At 40.8% G+C, this 18,675-nt stretch overlaps 1 protein-coding gene across 5 annotated transcripts in view; it reads right to left on the reverse strand.

The window, feature by feature from the left end:
• The window catches only part of INTS6 (integrator complex subunit 6), a 45,599-nt gene extending 27,741 nt beyond the window's left edge, over positions 1-17,858 (reverse strand). For 2 of the 5 annotated variants that reach the window (XM_055801658.1, XM_055801654.1), the window contains exons 1-3: positions 17,308-17,747; positions 16,991-17,068; positions 16,046-16,195 (exon numbers count right to left, since the gene is read on the reverse strand). In XM_055801658.1, coding sequence (XP_055657633.1) covers positions 16,046-16,195; positions 16,991-17,068; positions 17,308-17,418 — 339 coding nt within the window. In that variant the 5' untranslated portion in view covers positions 17,419-17,747. Of the gene's footprint in view, positions 1-16,045; positions 16,196-16,990; positions 17,069-17,307; positions 17,748-17,787 lie in introns of those variants that run through there. The other 3 variants (XM_055801655.1, XM_055801656.1, XM_055801657.1) reach the window with 3 other exon arrangements.
• Positions 17,859-18,675: the final 817 nt, after the last annotated feature.

The raw sequence follows: 18,675 nt of genomic DNA on the forward strand, positions 1-18,675 counted from the left end.
ATTCACCACTGAATTATTTAAAGACAAGCGAACAGAGCTGAGTTCACTTAGCTGCACTTAGGTTCACAGCTCCGTGAAATTCAGAAACATGAACTAAGTATCCACATTCCACCTAAAAGAGCAGAAACAACATTAGATTATATTCAAGGAAGAATGTCAGATAAAATGCCTGTTATTGAGGTTCACTATTTTTGACTAAAAATTTACATGTCATTAATTCTTAAAGAATACCACTGACTCTTCTGACCCCACCTCTCACCTTAGCTATATGAAGGCACACAACACCAGTATTAAGTCAGATATTCCTAAAAAAACACCAAAACACCCCATTTACATAAGCTCTCAGAGATGTTTCAGTAGATTTAGTGAAATGAAATTCCAGAGGACTTGGTTACCAGTTTTTTTAACAAAACCACAGTTTTGTCAATTGCTGGTTTAGAACTTTATTTCTATCTAATGAATCCAATTCCATGATAATGAAATTAGATTCTATTGCTTTTTCCTTTAAAATATACTATTAAAACACTTTGAATTTACTTTGAATTCTGAGAAATACCATATTCTTCAAAATACATTGTAACACCATTGACTGAATGCATAGGAAATCAATTCAGCAGAGCTCAATTATTTTAGTTACACAGTGAAACAGTGGGTGACAGAGCATGTTGCCAGCTCTTTGGCAGCTTACAGGTATGCTGAAATGCATTCAAAATCAGCTCAGCATACCAAGGTGTAAATAATAAGCCTGTTTACAACTTACTCTGACAACTAACTAATTGCCAAGAGGTTTTGTTCATTTCAAAAGCAAAAATAATCCACAGCAGCTAACTTTAGTATCATCTTACATTCCCACACAGGAAAGTGAAGCAGAGGAAGTGTGAAATGCTGAGTTCTTAAAGTGACTAGGGTAAAGATCAATGTGGCCTCAGCACCAATACCCTGGGAAACATAAGGTCATCGCTCACAATTTAAGCTAGCATTATACAGGTCTATTCTAACAAGCACACAAGCAAAGCTACTTCTGTTCTTGTGATATCTGTTTTCAGACAGCTTATAACCACTGATAGTGGATAAACATCTTAAGAGTCTAGAAACTCAACTGCTATATTTAAACTGCGGCAGTTTGAATGCCAATTTACTACTCAGGCTACAGTAAACTGAAAAGTATTTTCAACTTTTATTTTAAGCTCTTCTTTTTAAATAGATTTGCTTATAAACAAGTATTTTGGAAAAACTAAATATTACTTATTTTTCTAGCTGAAAATTCAGCAGCAACTAGCTCCCACTGGGATTTCAGCTAATTGCCTCATGTAGGCAAATTGGCTCATTTGGTATCCTTTTCAGTCTAAATAGCTGCTAGAGTAATTGACTGCAAATTATTTTCAATAATACACTTTTCCCTCTGAAGGTTCCTAACAGTGGTGAAAGAAGTACTAAGGAAGAAGCACCTAAGGTTTTAAGGACTGATCAACCTGTTCAACCACCAAGTTATGTGGTACAAGAGGGCTTTATTCGTTTACCCAAAATCCACATTTTCAAGGACAGATATGCACAAAGATGACAAAAAAACCCCACAGACCTCTTTTTGGAATAGAGTTACTTAAAAATCAGCATCAATACCAGGGCAAGCTTGCTACGCTAAAAAAGAACAAGCAAGAATATCAAAGCCTTAAAACCTACCTGTTACACAACACACATCTTCTAAACAATGACAGCTTCACAACTACTTGATCCGAAACAAAGCAACTCAGTTAACACTGGTTGCCATTTCATCAGTCTCCAGCTGAACTAGCTCTGTGCTCAGATAATACAAAAAAACCCTAAAAACAAAAAAAACCCCAAACCAAATACAGAGCTGTGAGCATCACTGAGCTCCACAGCACTCACATGGGGTCACAGTAAGAGGCACAGCCAGCCCACCCCAGCTTGTGTGATGCTCTCAGATGGAGCCTCAGATCAAGCCAGAAGTATACCAAATTATCAAGACACATTATTATCTGGTTAAGACTCTCAAAACTAAGAATTCAGTTTGACAAGTAATCTTAGCAATGAGTTTCAGCATGACTAATACATTCATGGATTATTTTTTATTCTTCAAAGTGTACAGGTAAAGCAATTCAAGGGCTATTGAGACCTTTAGATGTGCAAGTACACAATATTATACATGCAGTAAGAGAAGATCGATTTAAGACTACCGTTATCTCAATGCACACATTTAAATATTAATTTCAGAGTCAGAAGTGTTGAAAATCTGAAGAAATAGCTGAGGTAGAAACATGACCAAAAAAATGCCAAGTCAGAGACTAAGAATGACATGTTCAACAAGCAACTACTATAAAAAGAAATATGTAGTACAAAAGCTTCATGCCCAAGAAAGGCTAGAAGTTGCAAATAAGTGTCAACTGAAATAAAGTGCATATTTTTAACAGAACACATTAGTAATCACTGGGAAAACCTCATTTTCAGTTCATGATCAAATGTTAAAAGGTATGCTTTCATTTTAGTAAATCACGAAATTTAACCAAAGTTGTATTGCACATCCATCACACATCCTATTACCTCAGCAAAGCCTTTTTATCTTCACAAGTTATCAGCCTTAACTGCCAGTAAATTTAGCTATCTGACCAGGAAATACAAAAGTGCACTATATTTTTTTCAGAATTTAAAAGGTGAAGATTCTCATAAATGCTCTTAAGAGTGTGAGCAACCACTGTTGAAAAACAATAGTTTAAAATTAAATCTAAGTCGTCAGAATTATAGCAAAATTATTAGCTTTAAAGGTACTTTTTAAAAACTGGTAACATTTTAAAAACTACCAAACCAATGAGCTTGAATTGCAACAAACTAAAACGGATGGTCCAGATCCATTGTAGTTTTCACTTTTTGTATGTTAGGAACTTCAGTTACGCTTTAGCAACATCATGAAAAGTTGAAAACATTAATTTAACATTTATTAGAGACTTTCCCCTTCATTGCTTAAGGCAGATGACTATCAGTCAAATATACAGACCTTTATCTATGCTCTGTTTGTCAGCTGCATAAAAACTGTAGCATCTTGTGCAGCTTACTTGTCCCACTTGCATTTTTCAGCAACTTTGACTATTTTTATTATCGCTGCAGAACCAATCAATACAGCTGTGAAGACCCATAGAATCAATTGTATTTTATGTACTTCTACTACTTGGTAAGAAGCAAAATATTTTTAAATGGAAGCTTTCCCAGATAAAGCTACACTGCATATCACCTAATTAATACTTAGCAGAAACACACCATAAAACATTGACCTACCGGAACGCAAAAAAAAGTATGCTGGGAGGAAGTGCACAAAGGGCAGTCAGGTTCTACCAGAATATCTGCTTTGATAAAACCAACTTCTCACAGGATATGCCATAGAAGTCCATGATTCTGTGGCCAGACTGAAAAGTACAGCACCTCTGAACTGCATCATAGCGTGATCAAAGTGACTGAACATGCATGATAAAAAACAGCTTTGAAACCATATTTATTTGTTACGGCTGTTTTAGAATAGAAACTGACCCCACGAATGGGAACCACTGAAGTGTCAGAGAGACTTCTGTGATTTCAGCCTGAGTAAGTAAGAGCTGAGGAACATACTGGAACTCTGTATGGGCTTAAGATCTCTGACAAGCCAGGCTTCACGCACAAAGAAAATTGTTAACTCATCTGTTTTGCTGTCTGTAAGACTTTTATATATTCCCTCGATGCTGTTGATTATGCAACAGATAATGCAGTTTTGCAGTATTAGCAATTCTGCCTTACTAGTAGATGACCAGATACTGCACAGTGGATGTACTTCAAGATCACTCTCAGAAGCCTCAGAAGAAAGTTTAATGAAAGCAACACTAAATAGCTTGAGTATTATACAAGTGTTTTGAAGTCTGTTATGAAGTTTAAGTCATAAAAGAAATTTTAATATAAAACAGATATCTCCCTTGATTCCTGATCAATGGCAAAGACAGATGCCAGATCAGTCACAGATCGGAATCTTATAAAACAACCTAATGAAACACTGTTCCAGGAATTACACTACCACTGAGGAAAAATGCCCAGTGTTTTTCTGAAAGGGCTGCAGGTCAGTGGGAAGATTCTTATTACTAATTCCCTCCACAAACATCTCCATTATGGATATACATCCTCTATAATAACATTGAAACCTTTTAGCTCTCCCTGCAGTATCCAAGATGGGAGAACTTACGCTCTACCTCCCCTTCATGCTAGGCAGCAGAGAAGACATCACCTGTTAAAGGCAATTTGAGAGAGCCCCTTACTGCACCCAAAAGCAGAGCACTCTTACAACTTAAGGAGAAAATGACTGCTACCAGAAATGCAGATGATAGTAGGTTTTAGAAGTTTGAATTGTAGTCCTCCATAGCCCCCAAGAACCATAGATACTTCTGTTCATTTGTATATGAAAAAATATACACATACAGGGTGGGTAAAAACACCAAATCGTTTCAGCTAATGATGAGGGAAAGAAACAGGTTTGAGAAACACTGAAGGAGTCCTGACTGAGCCCCTAATAATAACTATGCATTATGAAAACACCACCTCTCAACACCACCACTGACACACAGATTAGGACTCATGTGGTTTCTGGTTTAGTTTTACACCCATTAAAGGGACTTTTCTACACTGATGTTCAGCCAAAATAACACGTCAGAGTACCTCACCTACATAAACTTGAATTTTTACTTTGTAGTTAGAAAAGTAGCCAGCAGAGGGGGCACAAGTTAATAAAATCTATCCTTGTATGAGGTGATGAGTAACAAGAAGATAAACATGAGGCATGCTCTGTTTGAATACTATTTCGAAATACATAGAAACAAGTAAATACTTTTCTAAAACTGTGTATACCAAAAACCTCTAAATTATTGCATAAGCACAAATAAGTAGTAATCAGTCACTGAACCCTAATCTCTTGATCTGACTCTGCATTTAATCCAACAATTCATGGTTTCCCGACACCAGGGACAGCACATACCATCATTCCACTTCTACCTTTTTTGCTGCTGATTGCCCATCTTTTGGTAGGCTCAGCCACAAACATTCAACTGTATTAAACACACACTCCCTTTTCTTTTGAAGCTGAAAAATAGTATTCTATGTCAAATTATTTTGTTTTGGAGAAGACCTTAAAAATAAAGAGTTTTAAGGGAGTCTGCTAGAATTTATATCAAAGTCTGAACTCATGCTTCCACTAACTCACCATCTTTTCCCCCAAGGAAATGGAAAATGCTCTTCAAGCAGTCAATTTCTCCTGCACTCAATTCACACGGAAAGTCTGGGTATCAATGGCAACAGTTTTGCAGTAAGTCTACCAAAAAAGACTTTTCTCCATGAGGTGAGAAGATTCCAAAACCTAAATTCAGCTATGTACAGCTGTCCTTCCCTACAGGCTACAGCAAGGTTATTATAGGCAAAGTAATTTTTCATGTCCTAGACAATTCTTTAGTTAACTATACTACAAATACCTAACAGTTACTACAATGCCCAAGACTGGCACTAATCATGGTTTCTTACACGGAATGTCATGGAGGATTACAAGGTAGTTACATGGGGTTTGCTTCATCCCTTACCAGCACTACAGATTAGCAGTAGATAAAATTATTTTTGCACATGCAGTTAGGACATTGATTTGGTGGTACAACTGAAGCTTTTGGTATTTGACTGGAACAAATGAATCACAGATTTAAACGGGGGGGGGGGGGGGGGGAAACCAGTTACCAGAAGATTTTCAAAGCAGAACACAAGTGCAACAGCAGACTCTTCCTAAAGCCAAGCCAGAAATCAAACTCCTCAGCACACCAGTTACAGAATATAAAAATGAAGGGAGCATTTTTGAAACAACCACTATGTCTATAACACAGGCAATGCAAGTTCCATTTAAGAAAAGGAACTTTAAGGTATTAAGGAAAATAAATGGGATGAAAAAAGTAATCTGCTCCTCAGTACTTTGCTCTAAACAATTTTAAAAATAATCATTTATGGCTTCAATTAACTGTTGAAGCTCCAAACTTGTCATCTTATACTTGTCCTTCCCAGTCTGAAAGCCCTACAGCAAAAAAAAAAAAAAAAAAAAATCGATGATGCAGTCAGATATCCCTTCTACAATTAAAAATACTACAGGGAAAAAACAGTTATCTGAACTGCATAAAAGACAAATCCTTTGTCTAAAAAAAATCATAAAAATATATTTAGGCATATCAGCTGCTTGCTTTGCCTGAGCTTGCAAGTTTGTGTTCTATAGGCAATGATTTCATTACATACCCATCTTGAAACATGCAACAAAAATTCTCTATGCTTAGTATCATTTTTATGGATGCCCATAACTTTACACATTCTGGGTTTCCAAGTCTGGCACTCAATGTACTGCTTAAAGACTATTTAATTGCAAAAACTTCAGTCATTTTGGAATTCTACTCAAAGTTTGTGCTAAGAACAAAACCAAAACTAACAGCAAGAAAACCAAAAAAGCTACCCAAAGCAGCCTGAAAAGGAGATTCAATGCAATAAATTATCATTTTGGAATACAGAATCTCCATATTGAATAGCGCATATGTGAAAACACAAGGGATGTGTGCCAAGGAAGCATTTTTAGACTATGTTCATACTGAACAATAAAGGAACAACGAATATATGGTAGAATTTAGGAAGACATCAGATTTAAAATCTCAAGATACAGTGATGTCTTCAGGTGCCTAAATCACAGTTTCCAACATCACTAAGTCACAGTTTCAAAAATGCTGGTTTAGTATAAAGGTTTGCCCCGTTTCTTTCATCTAAGAACAAATTTAATTGAGTTCTAAATAACATATTATATAAGGGATAACTTCTTGATTAACTTCTAAGTGCTCCAATTTAGATAAGGTCCTTGGTAAGTTTCAAAAACAATTCAGTCCTTGAATCTTTCACAATTATGTGACATTCTCAAAATAAAAATGTAGAATAGCTTTCATATATAGTGAACGCCAGCAAGTAATTAAGCGGTGAAGAACAACATTGAAATTAAGAACAAAAAGCCACTGATATTTGAAATGCATAAGCACTGATGTGACAGATACATAACCCCAAGAAGGGAAGAACTTTAACTTTTCCTTACATTAAATTGAAATATACAAGCAGCAAAGCAACGGTGATCACATTTGTACCTTATTTTTAAGGTAACAGAAACCGTCAGTTAAAGATGCACCTTATCAGCCAGTTACAGATTAGTAAATGAATCCCTACTGTTAATCATCTGAAACTGGATAAACAACCAACAAATCCTAGTAGTTTTTGAAGTTATTTAACTGAATATAGTAAATGTAAGCTACTAAAAATAGGTTATATTTGAGCTTTCATAAACTTCAAAAAAGCTAAAACCACCATCCATACCAAAAAATTTTAAAGTCAGCCCCAAAGAATCTGAGTTTAAAGATTATTTCCATTGCATTTCCTAAAAATATTTCTGAATGTTTAATTCCAAAAATAACTGACCTTGTCAAGCCCTGGGTCAAGTCCCTAATTACTGCAGCCTTTCTGCTTCACGGCAACGACTTTACATAGCTGGTCCCAGCTCAGTCACTGCGATTCACAGTGCTAAGCCAGGCCTCTGTTCTCCATATATTGGAGAAGGGTAATGAATCTCACAGCTGGCAGCACACGGGGTAGGGAAAACACACATGAAAACCCCACCAAAAAACAAAGGGGAAAAGCCAAGAAGTTGTATACAAAATTCTTCCCACCTTTTGGGGTGTTACCAATCCAGAGTACTACCAAGCTGACTGAAAATAGCTCAGTGACAGCAATTCTTCTGAACTGCCCCAAGATTCCCCCACAACTCCCTCCCAGAGTTTGTCACCACTACAGCAGGAGCAACTTAGCTGTTTTAAAACAGGTTCCTGAACCACTACAGTTCATAGTCCAGCTTATTAAGGATCTGAATCAATCATTTATTTTACTACATGAAGTCACACTCACAACTTGAAGTAAGTCTCGGCACAACTATGAGCACTTGAGTGGTTGTAAATTCAGGAGCAGAGCAGGCAGCTAGGCTGGTTATGTCTTACATATAGATACATACAATCAAGTCAGTATTCTGGGATTCAAAGCCGGGGGGCGGGGGCAAATATTGATGGAAGAGAGGAAGCCACTTTTTGCTCATATTCTGTATGCTGAGCATCAAAAAAAAATGTCAGTGCCCTAAACTGATTCCAATTAGAAACATTCTGAATTTGTTCAATGTAGCTTTTTGCTCAAGACTACACTGACAAAATACACAGTGTATTCAGGTAATTCAGCCTCAAACGTTATTATTGGATGAAATCAGATTAACACCCTGCTCTCCACAAGCAGTAGCAGTTCCATGTAGATAGAAAAAGCCCTATAAATTACAGGAAATGGGAGTGGCTACACTGAGCAGACACTAAATGTGATTATTCAGGTAAAAGTTTCCTGGCCAAGTCAACAAGATTACATCAAGTATTACTTTCAATACCTTTGTCCTTGAATCACTGTCAAAACCACATACTGGAGACTTCACCTGCACCAGTTACTGCTAGGTAAGTTTCTAAAAGACCTCCAACGTTAAAGCCATGGAACTGTTAGACAAAATCAGCACTTACTTATCTGCTATTCTAGTTATCTACTACTGCAGTGCTGCAAGATCCACACTTGCCACACATATTAGAGTAACTAGAGTAGGACCAGAAAAATCCTCCTGTCTTCTCATACAACCAGAAGTCTTACATATTCAGTGTCCCAGTCACAGTCATTCAACATTCCTACTAAGGTTAGTATCATATCTTGCAGCCAGCAGCTTCTTCCCTGTTTTAATTCAGCTGTAGGCATTAACCTAGTTTCCCCACTGGAAAAATTTAGGCTTAAATCTATAGTGACTGTAGATTTATGTAGGCTAGGGCAAATAAATTAACTGAGGCAGCGGCAGTATCCCTAGAACGAAAACAATAGGTGCTTAGATAACAGATACTTGATTTCTCATTAATGCAAGACTGAAATTGCCTATACATTTTTGAAAAATCTAGCCCATTTGGGGTCAACCTTACAGTACCAGAATGACTAAATACATCCCTTTCATTTTTCAATAAAATATACAGGCAATAAAAACCTGAAATCCTGTTTGCTGTCAATATTCAGAATTAAAATAGTAAAAATATGCTGATACATAGAAAACACTTAATGAACATATGATATCCTTCATAGACATCACAAATATACTACAGGATCATCAGAAAACTTACGTAAAAAAAATCAAGTATGTTCTAATACATATGAAGGATTTATCCTAAATATACATACAATCATTATCTCCTATCTGCAGAATTATTTTTTCACTACAGAAGACTGGTCTACACTTTGGACAATTCAAATTAGCACCATAATCACACAATGAAAATTGGATGTTTGATATGAGTTCATTCACAAATTAGATGGAATTCCAATCTGTTGCATAAACAACCGGTGAAAGCAGCTTGAAAAAAGGGCCAGATAATACAATGCTAAAAATCACAACATGAAGTGGAAACATTATCATGTTCAAGTGGGAGATGCAGATATAGGTATATTCTATGAACTAAAAAACTCACTGTGTTGTTTGTATTACAAGCAAAAAAAAGCAGCAAGTAAGACTCTCAAGCAACACAATCAGATTCAACTGAGTCTGACTTCAATTAAAATTCAGACATATGCACAAATAACAGTTCTTCCCTACAAGCTTCAGAGATATGGACTGTCTACAACAGAAAACCATGACTGAAGGTAACTATTCTGTAAGAAAAGTGACAATAAAGCTTAAAGAAAATAAACATAAGGATGGTGACACTGAGAAAAAAAAATAAATACTTCTGCTTTACAAGATAACCAAACTTCTGGCTCTTTACATGTATTTGCTTTGCCTCCCTGACAATTAGCTGTGCTGAAGTGCAAATATGTTTCAAAAAGACAAGAATACTCCAACTATGAGACACACCTTCAAGCACATTTCAACAAATAAGAAAGCTAGTACATCTAAGGAGTCTATGATGACCTGAGGCACAAACTGTTCTACATCACAAGTCAAGCCAAGAGATAAAATTTTGGTACTCCTAACTGTCCTCAAGACTTTCTCTGATGACCATTTAGTGAATTCAAGCATCACCTGTATCATCTGCTTAAGCTTTGGCAGTGTGACTCTGCTCACCTGACTGCTAAAAACCAAAGCTACAATGAACATGTTATGGCATTGCCCCTTCCAAATAAAATGTATTGAAATAGCAAGCACTTAAATCTTCAAAGAGATCAAAGCATATCTGTTATTCAGAACATGACGAAGTATCTCACTTCTTTCTGCTAGTGAAACAGATTTGTGAAATCCTTTTCATTGGAAAAAACAAAGTACTCTGTGTAAGCTTGTTTTAACTTTTAAATTCTTCTTTAAATATCTATTAGACTATAACAAGACAAGTGATTTTACAAACACTGAAGTCTGATGTCATTATTATTACTGAGACCTTCAGTGAACTTTGCTGCTCTGGCAAGGCTGAAAGGCATACAGTTGCATCTCACAACATGAAAAAACATTTGCAACAATGCCTGCCACAGTTCTCATTAAAGGATACTGTAAAACAAAACTAACTAAAAACTACAAACATTTAAACATGCCATCTTGTCCACTCTTGAAAGGCTGCAGCCTAAAAAGCATAAATTGGAAGCAATATGCCTAATTTTGTCATGTAGGTGAGAAAGATTGACTTTCATCAGCACTTCACATATAGCTATTTGACATTAACAGGCATACAGGTTTACATTAAAACCATTTCTATCCCACAGAAAACAGGAGACTGAGAAATCCTCTCCTCTTTGCATTTCTGCCATTGCCATGTTTAAGCTTGCTATGCTGTTTTCTACTGTCTGAAATTCTCCCATTTGGTTGGTCGGGGGGGGTGGGTGGGGAGAGAATGGAAAAGCTGGTATAGAAGCGCAAACCTCTGCCTCCACCAACATGAGAAGCAAACTGCCGGTGCAACCGTGCCAGCATGACAAAGCAGGAAATGCTAACCTAAACTTTGGTTCCAAATTTGGATGCACATTCAACACAGGCCATTCCAGTGCAGTGTTTATGACCTCAGAATGCCAAGACAGAAGTCATGCTCAAAGGTTTTTGACTTCTGGAAGCAAGGAAATCCAGTAACAATCCTGAAAAAAACAACTAGAAAACGAAAGTGCTCAAAAATTTAAAGAAAACATAACATAGCACTGCAAAAGCATAATGCATGCAATGTTAGGGGACAGTATTTCGTAAGTGTGAGCGGGCTTTTTTTAAGCTCAGCATATCTTAGACACAGAAAAGTATGTAAGCAAGGAGTCAGTCTACAATGTGTGATTTAAAATCAAAGCTGTTGTGTGCCTACAAGCACAATTAGACCTGATCTCCTAGATATGCTATTTACATGTATTTGGAATACTATTTAAGCCATTACGGTAAAACATGCTCATCTCTACAGATCAACACAGGTTTATTGTGTGAACTCATCAGCCATAATGTTACTGTAGCTACAAATGGGTTTAATCACATATTTGAGAAAACTAAAAAGTAACAGTTAACCTAAAATTGAATTGTTTGATGGTGATACAAGGTATGACTAAAACCCTTGGGGAAAAAAAAGAGGTGGCATTCAAAATAAGTGCCATTATACACAGGACACCTTCCAACTTTGAGGTCAGAAATAGGTCTTTCCAGCTCTTAGCATGTTTTTAAGTTCCCAAAATATTCTTAATCCACTGAATTTCATTCAGATTTCAGTTTGCCTTAAAATTTCTTACTTATGCTTTTGTACATATGTGAAATGCACTGCAGAAAAAAAAAAAGGCTTTCACCAAGACTGCACACGTCCTGGTAAGTCATCAAAACAGTGTTTCTTGCATTAGTCTAAATCCAGAGAGTAACTTATTCATCACTGAATTAAAAATACCTATCCCAAGTCCACTTGGATTACAGGAGCATTATAGTTGCCTTTTCTGTTTCAAAACAACTAAGTTAGCATGTCTTTTGTTATATCAAATTTGTTTAAAAGTCAAACTCATCTCTAAGCCAGTTTTGCTGTATCAATAATAATTACGATGCTGAAGAACATGTACAAGATACTCCTGTGAGATTAAAAGCTCATAAAAAGCTTACTGTTACAAAAAATGCTGTTTCCAGCCACAATATTGACATGAAATTTCACCCTGAAAAATTTTGGCAAAATACCTTGATATATCAACTCAACTGCTTTGAAAGCCACTGAGGTATGTACATTTTATCCTCTGAAACCTCATTCTATGCAATACTGCTGAAAAAAAATCATCAGAGACGTTCATTATGCAAATAACAATAGGCAAGAAGAAACACAAGGAGTATCACAGAATCAAAGCTTTAGCAATTTCAAACATCCCTCAGATTCAAGTTTTGGTAGGGAGCTGTGTTGGTTCTTTGCACATGAGTATCAAAACACCATTGATACATACTTTACCTACCTTAGATTCAGAGCTCAGTCTTAGAAACTTCACTACAAACTGCAAATAACTGAAGTACATAGATGGTTCAATTCAATCATCTGTTTACATGTGTACTGTATTATAATAGCAGCTACATTTTTCGTGTTTTCTGTTTCCACAGAGAAATGCATCTATTAGTATTTAACCCTTCCATCACGTATAACCAGCTGCATGTTTGCCTCACTCAAAACTACTCAGTTGAATTGTGACTACACCACGTGCTGCTGAACAAGCCATAGCTATAAGATTTAGGAGTGTATTCCAAGACGACAGAAAATCTGCTAGTGAAAGGCTCAGTATTTCAGACTACCTGAAACAATGGAGAAGCTGAACTGGGGAAAACATGGTAAAGATAAGTCAATTTGCCAAGTACAAACTGGGTTAATGAACTACAATGTTTTTTTCGATTTGACTTAATGTGTTTAAATTGTTTTCTTCCTGAAGACATCCAAATCCTCTATTTTTTCCTAAGCTTTCCATAAAAATGCAGAGGTGAAAAGGACCACTATTTTTAATGAACGCTAAAAGTTGACACCGTATTCGAAGGTTCATTCTGCTATCATAATCAGCACAAAGCATACTATGGGGGGGGGGAACCCTGTAACTATTCTTGGATTCAAGCAATATAATACACACTATCAATCTGAAGATGCTGTAAAAATTACAGGAATGGTCACCTTAAAATACATGTACTTTCCAAAATCTTTTGTTGCTGACAAAAACCTTCACAAAAACATGGATCTAACAACCCTAGGCAAGACTAAGGGTTTATAAAGCCATACCGTAACATTAATATCAGAAACAGCTTATGAAAAAGTCTTCCAGGTTCTTGACAACCTAAATGTGTTGACAGTGTCCCTTTAAGATCTGAACATGAGATACTGTGATCAGCTAATGCAGCTGTATACTTGGTAACTCAACCTTCACGACCAACTGAGTCAGTATGTATTTACTGAAAAAGTAATATGATAAATTCTCATATTAAAAATCCAAACATTAATATTGCAATAAAATATGAAGCAGGAGATTTTCCTCAATTTCTGAATGACCGTTCAGCCATCACTCTTGTTCAGGAAGTCAGCTGATGGAGAACTCTGGTCTACTTTGAAAGAAATCAAGTATGGTGAGTCACTGCCATTTAAACAAACAGTTCATACGCAGCAGGGAGACAAGACACCGTGCTGTTGGATGACATAACCAAACAATCCCATAAGCTTGTATCACGTCTTGTCATTTGTATAGTAAAAATCTCTTTTACAATTCATACATGTGAAACAAGTGGAACTTAGCAAATATCTCAGAAGCTTGTAAATACACCAGAAAACAAGGATGGTAGTCAAAAAATGTTAAGCCAGAGAAAATTCCCAGAGAAAACCTTAATAAAAGTTTGGATTTATTACTTCATGTAACACCACACCTAAGATAATCTAAACGTTGCATTTTTTAAAAAATTCTCTTCTCCTGCTCTAAGATAATCACTCTTCAAACACATTTGCTATATTTTAGTTAACTACTATTTTATGTCTTAGTATTTGTAGTTGCTTCAAAAAAGTGAATCATCAATTCATGTTCTGAGTGAAAACTACTTCAAATGCAACTGAGCATTCTGATCACTTTTATTACCCTGATGAATGTATAAGTTTCTCATACCATGTACATTTAAATACCCATTTATCGAGCAAATTTTAGGTAGTAGACAGGAACAACAGGAAGTTGTCAGGATAACATGACATAGTGCTCAAAGGCCAAAGTGAATGTGAAGAAAGTTAACTGCCCTGGATCTCATCCTACAAGTGTTGAAGGACCAGTTAAGTACTACAGAATTTTATCCAATATATGAAAACCCACTACTAAATTAGTAGAGCCAAAATGGGAACCTGTGACTTCAGTTACAGATGACATGTCACTTGCAATACATTCTATTTTTGCAGACACTAAAAAGTTAGAATTTCTATTTAGTCACCTGACTGCACATGTGAACACCTCTTCAACAGCCTGCTCCACATGTGGAACAGAGCAAAAAACATGCATAAGCAAGGGTGGTTTCAAGCCCCGATACAGACTTGTAACCAAAACAGATCAAAGTCATTGCTCCACCGACAAAAAGAACAGCTATTTGCAAGTAATGAACACTACAAGTGAGTCAAAACAGTCATGACAACTCAACTACCCACTTGATTGAGTAGCTGAGCACTGCTGGTTCACTTAGAACAAATTATTTGACATGGGTTTAATTAGAATGTTATAATTATCAGTAGCAATGGGAAAGAGCAAGTATTTCATCTGTGCGCCTACTCTGGTGTTTCAAAAAACTTCATATAGCTCATTTAACTAAACAAAAACATCAGAAAATGGGGAAGATTAGCACACAGATGTATAAGAGGACAGCAGATGGTAATAGACAAAAAAAAAAAACCTGTGTGTGGAACTAGCAGGTTTTGGGTTTGTTGTTTGGTTGGGGTTTTTTTAATAAGTTTCATCACTAAACTGGCATTTTAAAAATGTTTAGGCTTGCTTGATCTCATCTAGTGGCAAAGCCATAAAATGCAATATGAGAGACTAAAATTTCCTTTCCAAACAAACATGGCATGTTATCACATAGCCTCTGCCTAGACTGGAAAGGGGAGGGGGAGAAAGGGGACTTATTTTCACAACCACATTCCCATGTTAAATACCAAGAGCAGTAACTAATCCTCAGATAGTAGAGGGAACATTACATGAGAACAACAAACAAAAAAGGGGAGATTCAAGCTGGTACATCCCACGTGAAAAATACACTATATACTTTGCCCAATACTAGTAAGGTCCCTTATGCAAAACAAATCCAGGGTTTGATCTAGTGCCAGAAAGAACTGCATAACGCTTCCTAAAGCACACTTTTAACCTAGAGTTGCTGTCTTTTAGCAACTCATACTACTGAGCCCAACCCAAGAAAAAGTCCTGCTTTAAAGTGACAGCTGCAAAACAGACATTAGAAAAGCACAGCTTCTCAAGGCTCTGATACAACAGGCAGGTTTATAAAAATACAGGTATGTAGTAAAAAGTTGTGTTAAGCTCATTGGAAAGAAAGCATTTTGAAAGAGTTGTGCTCCATTCCTACTTTTGGACATGCAGTGTTGTTAGTAAAAAGGCTCATCTCCCAACTGTACTTATTTGATTATATAGTACTGTATTAGATAAAGCAAAGATTTCATGACCTCACCAGGCTCACCAGCTAAGGTTCTGAAACATAGACTGGATACAAAAAAAGAAACAGTTTATATTAGAAGGTCAACTTGAAGGCTACCTCACAGTATAAAAACTGAGGAGTAACTAAAATTACAAAAAAAAAAGGTTGGCTACCAAACTACAGTCATCAACTGCATTTCTTCAAACTATCTGAGCATTGCTTACTTATGAAGAAGACCCCATACTGCATATTTCATGAAGATGCCACTTGGACAACTAGCTAATTGGTGTCTCTAGGTAGTTTGTGGTTTACGATTTTTCTGCCTATTAATAGTCAACCTACCTGCCCATAGTTGTCTATGCCAGTTACTAATCTATTTAAGTTTAATAAATCAAAAGCTGTCCTTAGGGACTGGCCAAGTGTCGTAAGTCCTTCTGCCTGAAGGTTTTTCAGTTCATTCATAAACGTTGCATGGTTTTCCTTCCAGCCAGCCTGAAAAGAAAAATGTGAGAAGACTTATTCTCCAGATATGAGCTCCGCTTTCCTGTTAGGCTACGAAGTGCCTTCCTTGCTGCATGCAGCTCACCACAAATGCTAACAAAACACCTTTGAAGTTACTGATATTTAGTGTCGTTCCATGAAGCCTGAAAAGACGTCCTTCTCTTAAACCTCAGAGCTCCTCATGTATAAAATGAAGATTTTTGATTTGTTCCACGGGGTAAGTTTCTGTGAAGTCACCGATGCACAAACCTTACAGCTATTTACGTAGCTCTCCCACAGCCCTTCCCAGATGGAAGCCAGCTGCACTGCGAAGCGACCTCCAACAGGTTCACCGTCCTGTGTCATGTGGACCACCGCCCCCTCCCCCCCCCCCCGTACGTCCCGTCCCCCCACCCCCACCCCCCCCGCGCGGCGGGGCTGAGGGAAGTGCCGTCCCCTTCCGAGTCCGGACTCTCCGGGCTGAAGTCGGTCCTTCCCCCGCTCGCCCCTTCCAAGCTGAACTCTCCTTGGAGTTGCTGTCACTTCTTCCAACTTGAATAAATATCCCCCACAGTTCATTGCTGCTCACACACACCACACAGGGAAAAAATGTCGGCCATGTTGATGTCAGCGCCGCCGCCGCCGCCGCCAGAGCCCGTGTGTGCCGAGCTCCCCCGGCCCGCCGGCAGCCCGGGCGAGGCGGGCGGGGGGGCGGCCGCCGGCAGCGGCCCGCGGCGGCGCGGAAGGGCCGGAAGGAGGCCGGGGGGGGGGAGCGGCGGGGGTGGGGGGGTGGGGAGCGGGGGTTACCTTGATAGCGTAGGGAGGCTCCTCGAAAGTGACCAGCATGTACCTGTCTCCCCTGCTGGCCGGGTCCCGGGCTCGGAGCTGCGGCGCGGGGGACAAAGCAGAGGGTGAGCCGAGAGGCGGCGGCGGCGCCGGAGCCCCCCCGGCTCGGCTCGGCACGGCCCTGCCCACCCCTCCCTGCCCGCACACACACGCACTCCCGCCCGCCCTCGCCCCGCGCCCCCGGCCCAGGCAGCCCCCCGCGCCCTGCCTCCCCCCTCCCCTCCCCGCGCAGTCACTCTCGCTCTCTCTCGCCTCCTCTCGCAAGGCAGAGCCGGTACCTTCATGAAAGTCTCTACAGCGCCTTTGGCTATGTCCAGATAGGTGGTGCCCAGATGGGTGCGCTGGTTCATGGAGGCGGACGTGTCTATCAGGAAGAGTAAGATGGGCATAGTGCGGAGGGGCCGGCGGCCGGGCGGCTACATGGACAGCGGGCGGGGGGCTGAGGGGAGCACCGCGGGGCGGGGTGGGAGGAAGGGGGGGGAAGAAGAAGAGAAGAAGACGGGGGACAGGAGAGGAGTAAGTGGCTGTGAGTGCTCTGCACGGGGAAGGGCGCCTCCCCGCTGCCCCTCTGCCGAGGCGGGGGGGAAGGGGGGGGGCAGCCCTGCCTGCCCTGCCCTCCTTTGTGTGAGGGGCCTGCTCAGCCCAACACAGGCTGGTTTATGAGGGAGAGGCGGATAGGGCTGCGCTGCTGCTAACCTTCCCCCCACCACCACCTTCCTCCACCGCCGCCCGCCCTCCCCTCCCCCTGTTGATGTTACTCAGAAGTTTCAGGCGGAGCAGCCGCAGCCCCACCACCCCGGCACTTTCTCTCTCTGACTGAGGCGCTTCCTCGCTCGCCGCCCGCTTTTAAGGCAGCCTGGGCAGGTCGGGGCCCGCCCCTGAAGGACACGTCCCCGCCCCACGTGACCGCCTCCCGGCCCCACCATAGGGCTCTAGCAACCGCCTCATTAGCATATTCAAATTCCCGAGGAGGGGGGAGGGGGGCAGCGGGAGCCGCTGAGGGAGATGGGCGGTGGGGGGAGCGGGCGGCGGAGCGGGCGGCGGAGCGCGGCAGCCGCGCAGGCGCAGTGGCGGCGGGCGGCCGGGGGGCGCGGGGCAGGGCGGGGGCGCCGCTCCTCAGGCGGGCCGACCCCGCCGCCGCCCTTGCTGGGCTGTTTCCAGGGCGCTGGGGTGAGGCGTCCTGCGGGGGTAGCGCCCTGCCCCAGCCCGCCTGTCTTGGGGCGGCAGTGGGGGGTAACCCGGCCGCTCGGGGAGGGCAGCGGGGGAGGCCCCGCGGGAGCGCGGGCCGCCGCAGGCTTCCCCGCGGTGGCTGGGGCGGCGACTCCGGCGCTGGCGGTTTGTCCCCGCTGGCCGCGGGCGGGCCGGCGGGTGAGTCATGGGGGGAGGGGGCGGGCGCCGCGGCTCGCCTTGAGGCTGCGGGAAGGCCCCCGGGCCGCGGGTCCGTCCCCTCCTGCCCCCACGGGTCCGTCCCCCTCACCCGGGCGGAGGACGCCCTTCGGGGGGCGCTGTGCGCCGCTGAGGGCCGCCGCAGCCCTTCGGCGGGGGGGCGGCTGGGGAGCCCGAGGGCAGTCCGGAACGCGCCGGCCCTGGTGCCGGGGGGGGGCTCGGTGGCCACGGCTACAGCGGCCGCTGGCAGGCGGTGCTTG

The sequence above is a fragment of the Falco peregrinus genome, chromosome 4, assembly GCF_023634155.1.
Source record: "Falco peregrinus isolate bFalPer1 chromosome 4, bFalPer1.pri, whole genome shotgun sequence".
NCBI classification, from domain to species: domain Eukaryota; kingdom Metazoa; phylum Chordata; class Aves; order Falconiformes; family Falconidae; genus Falco; species Falco peregrinus.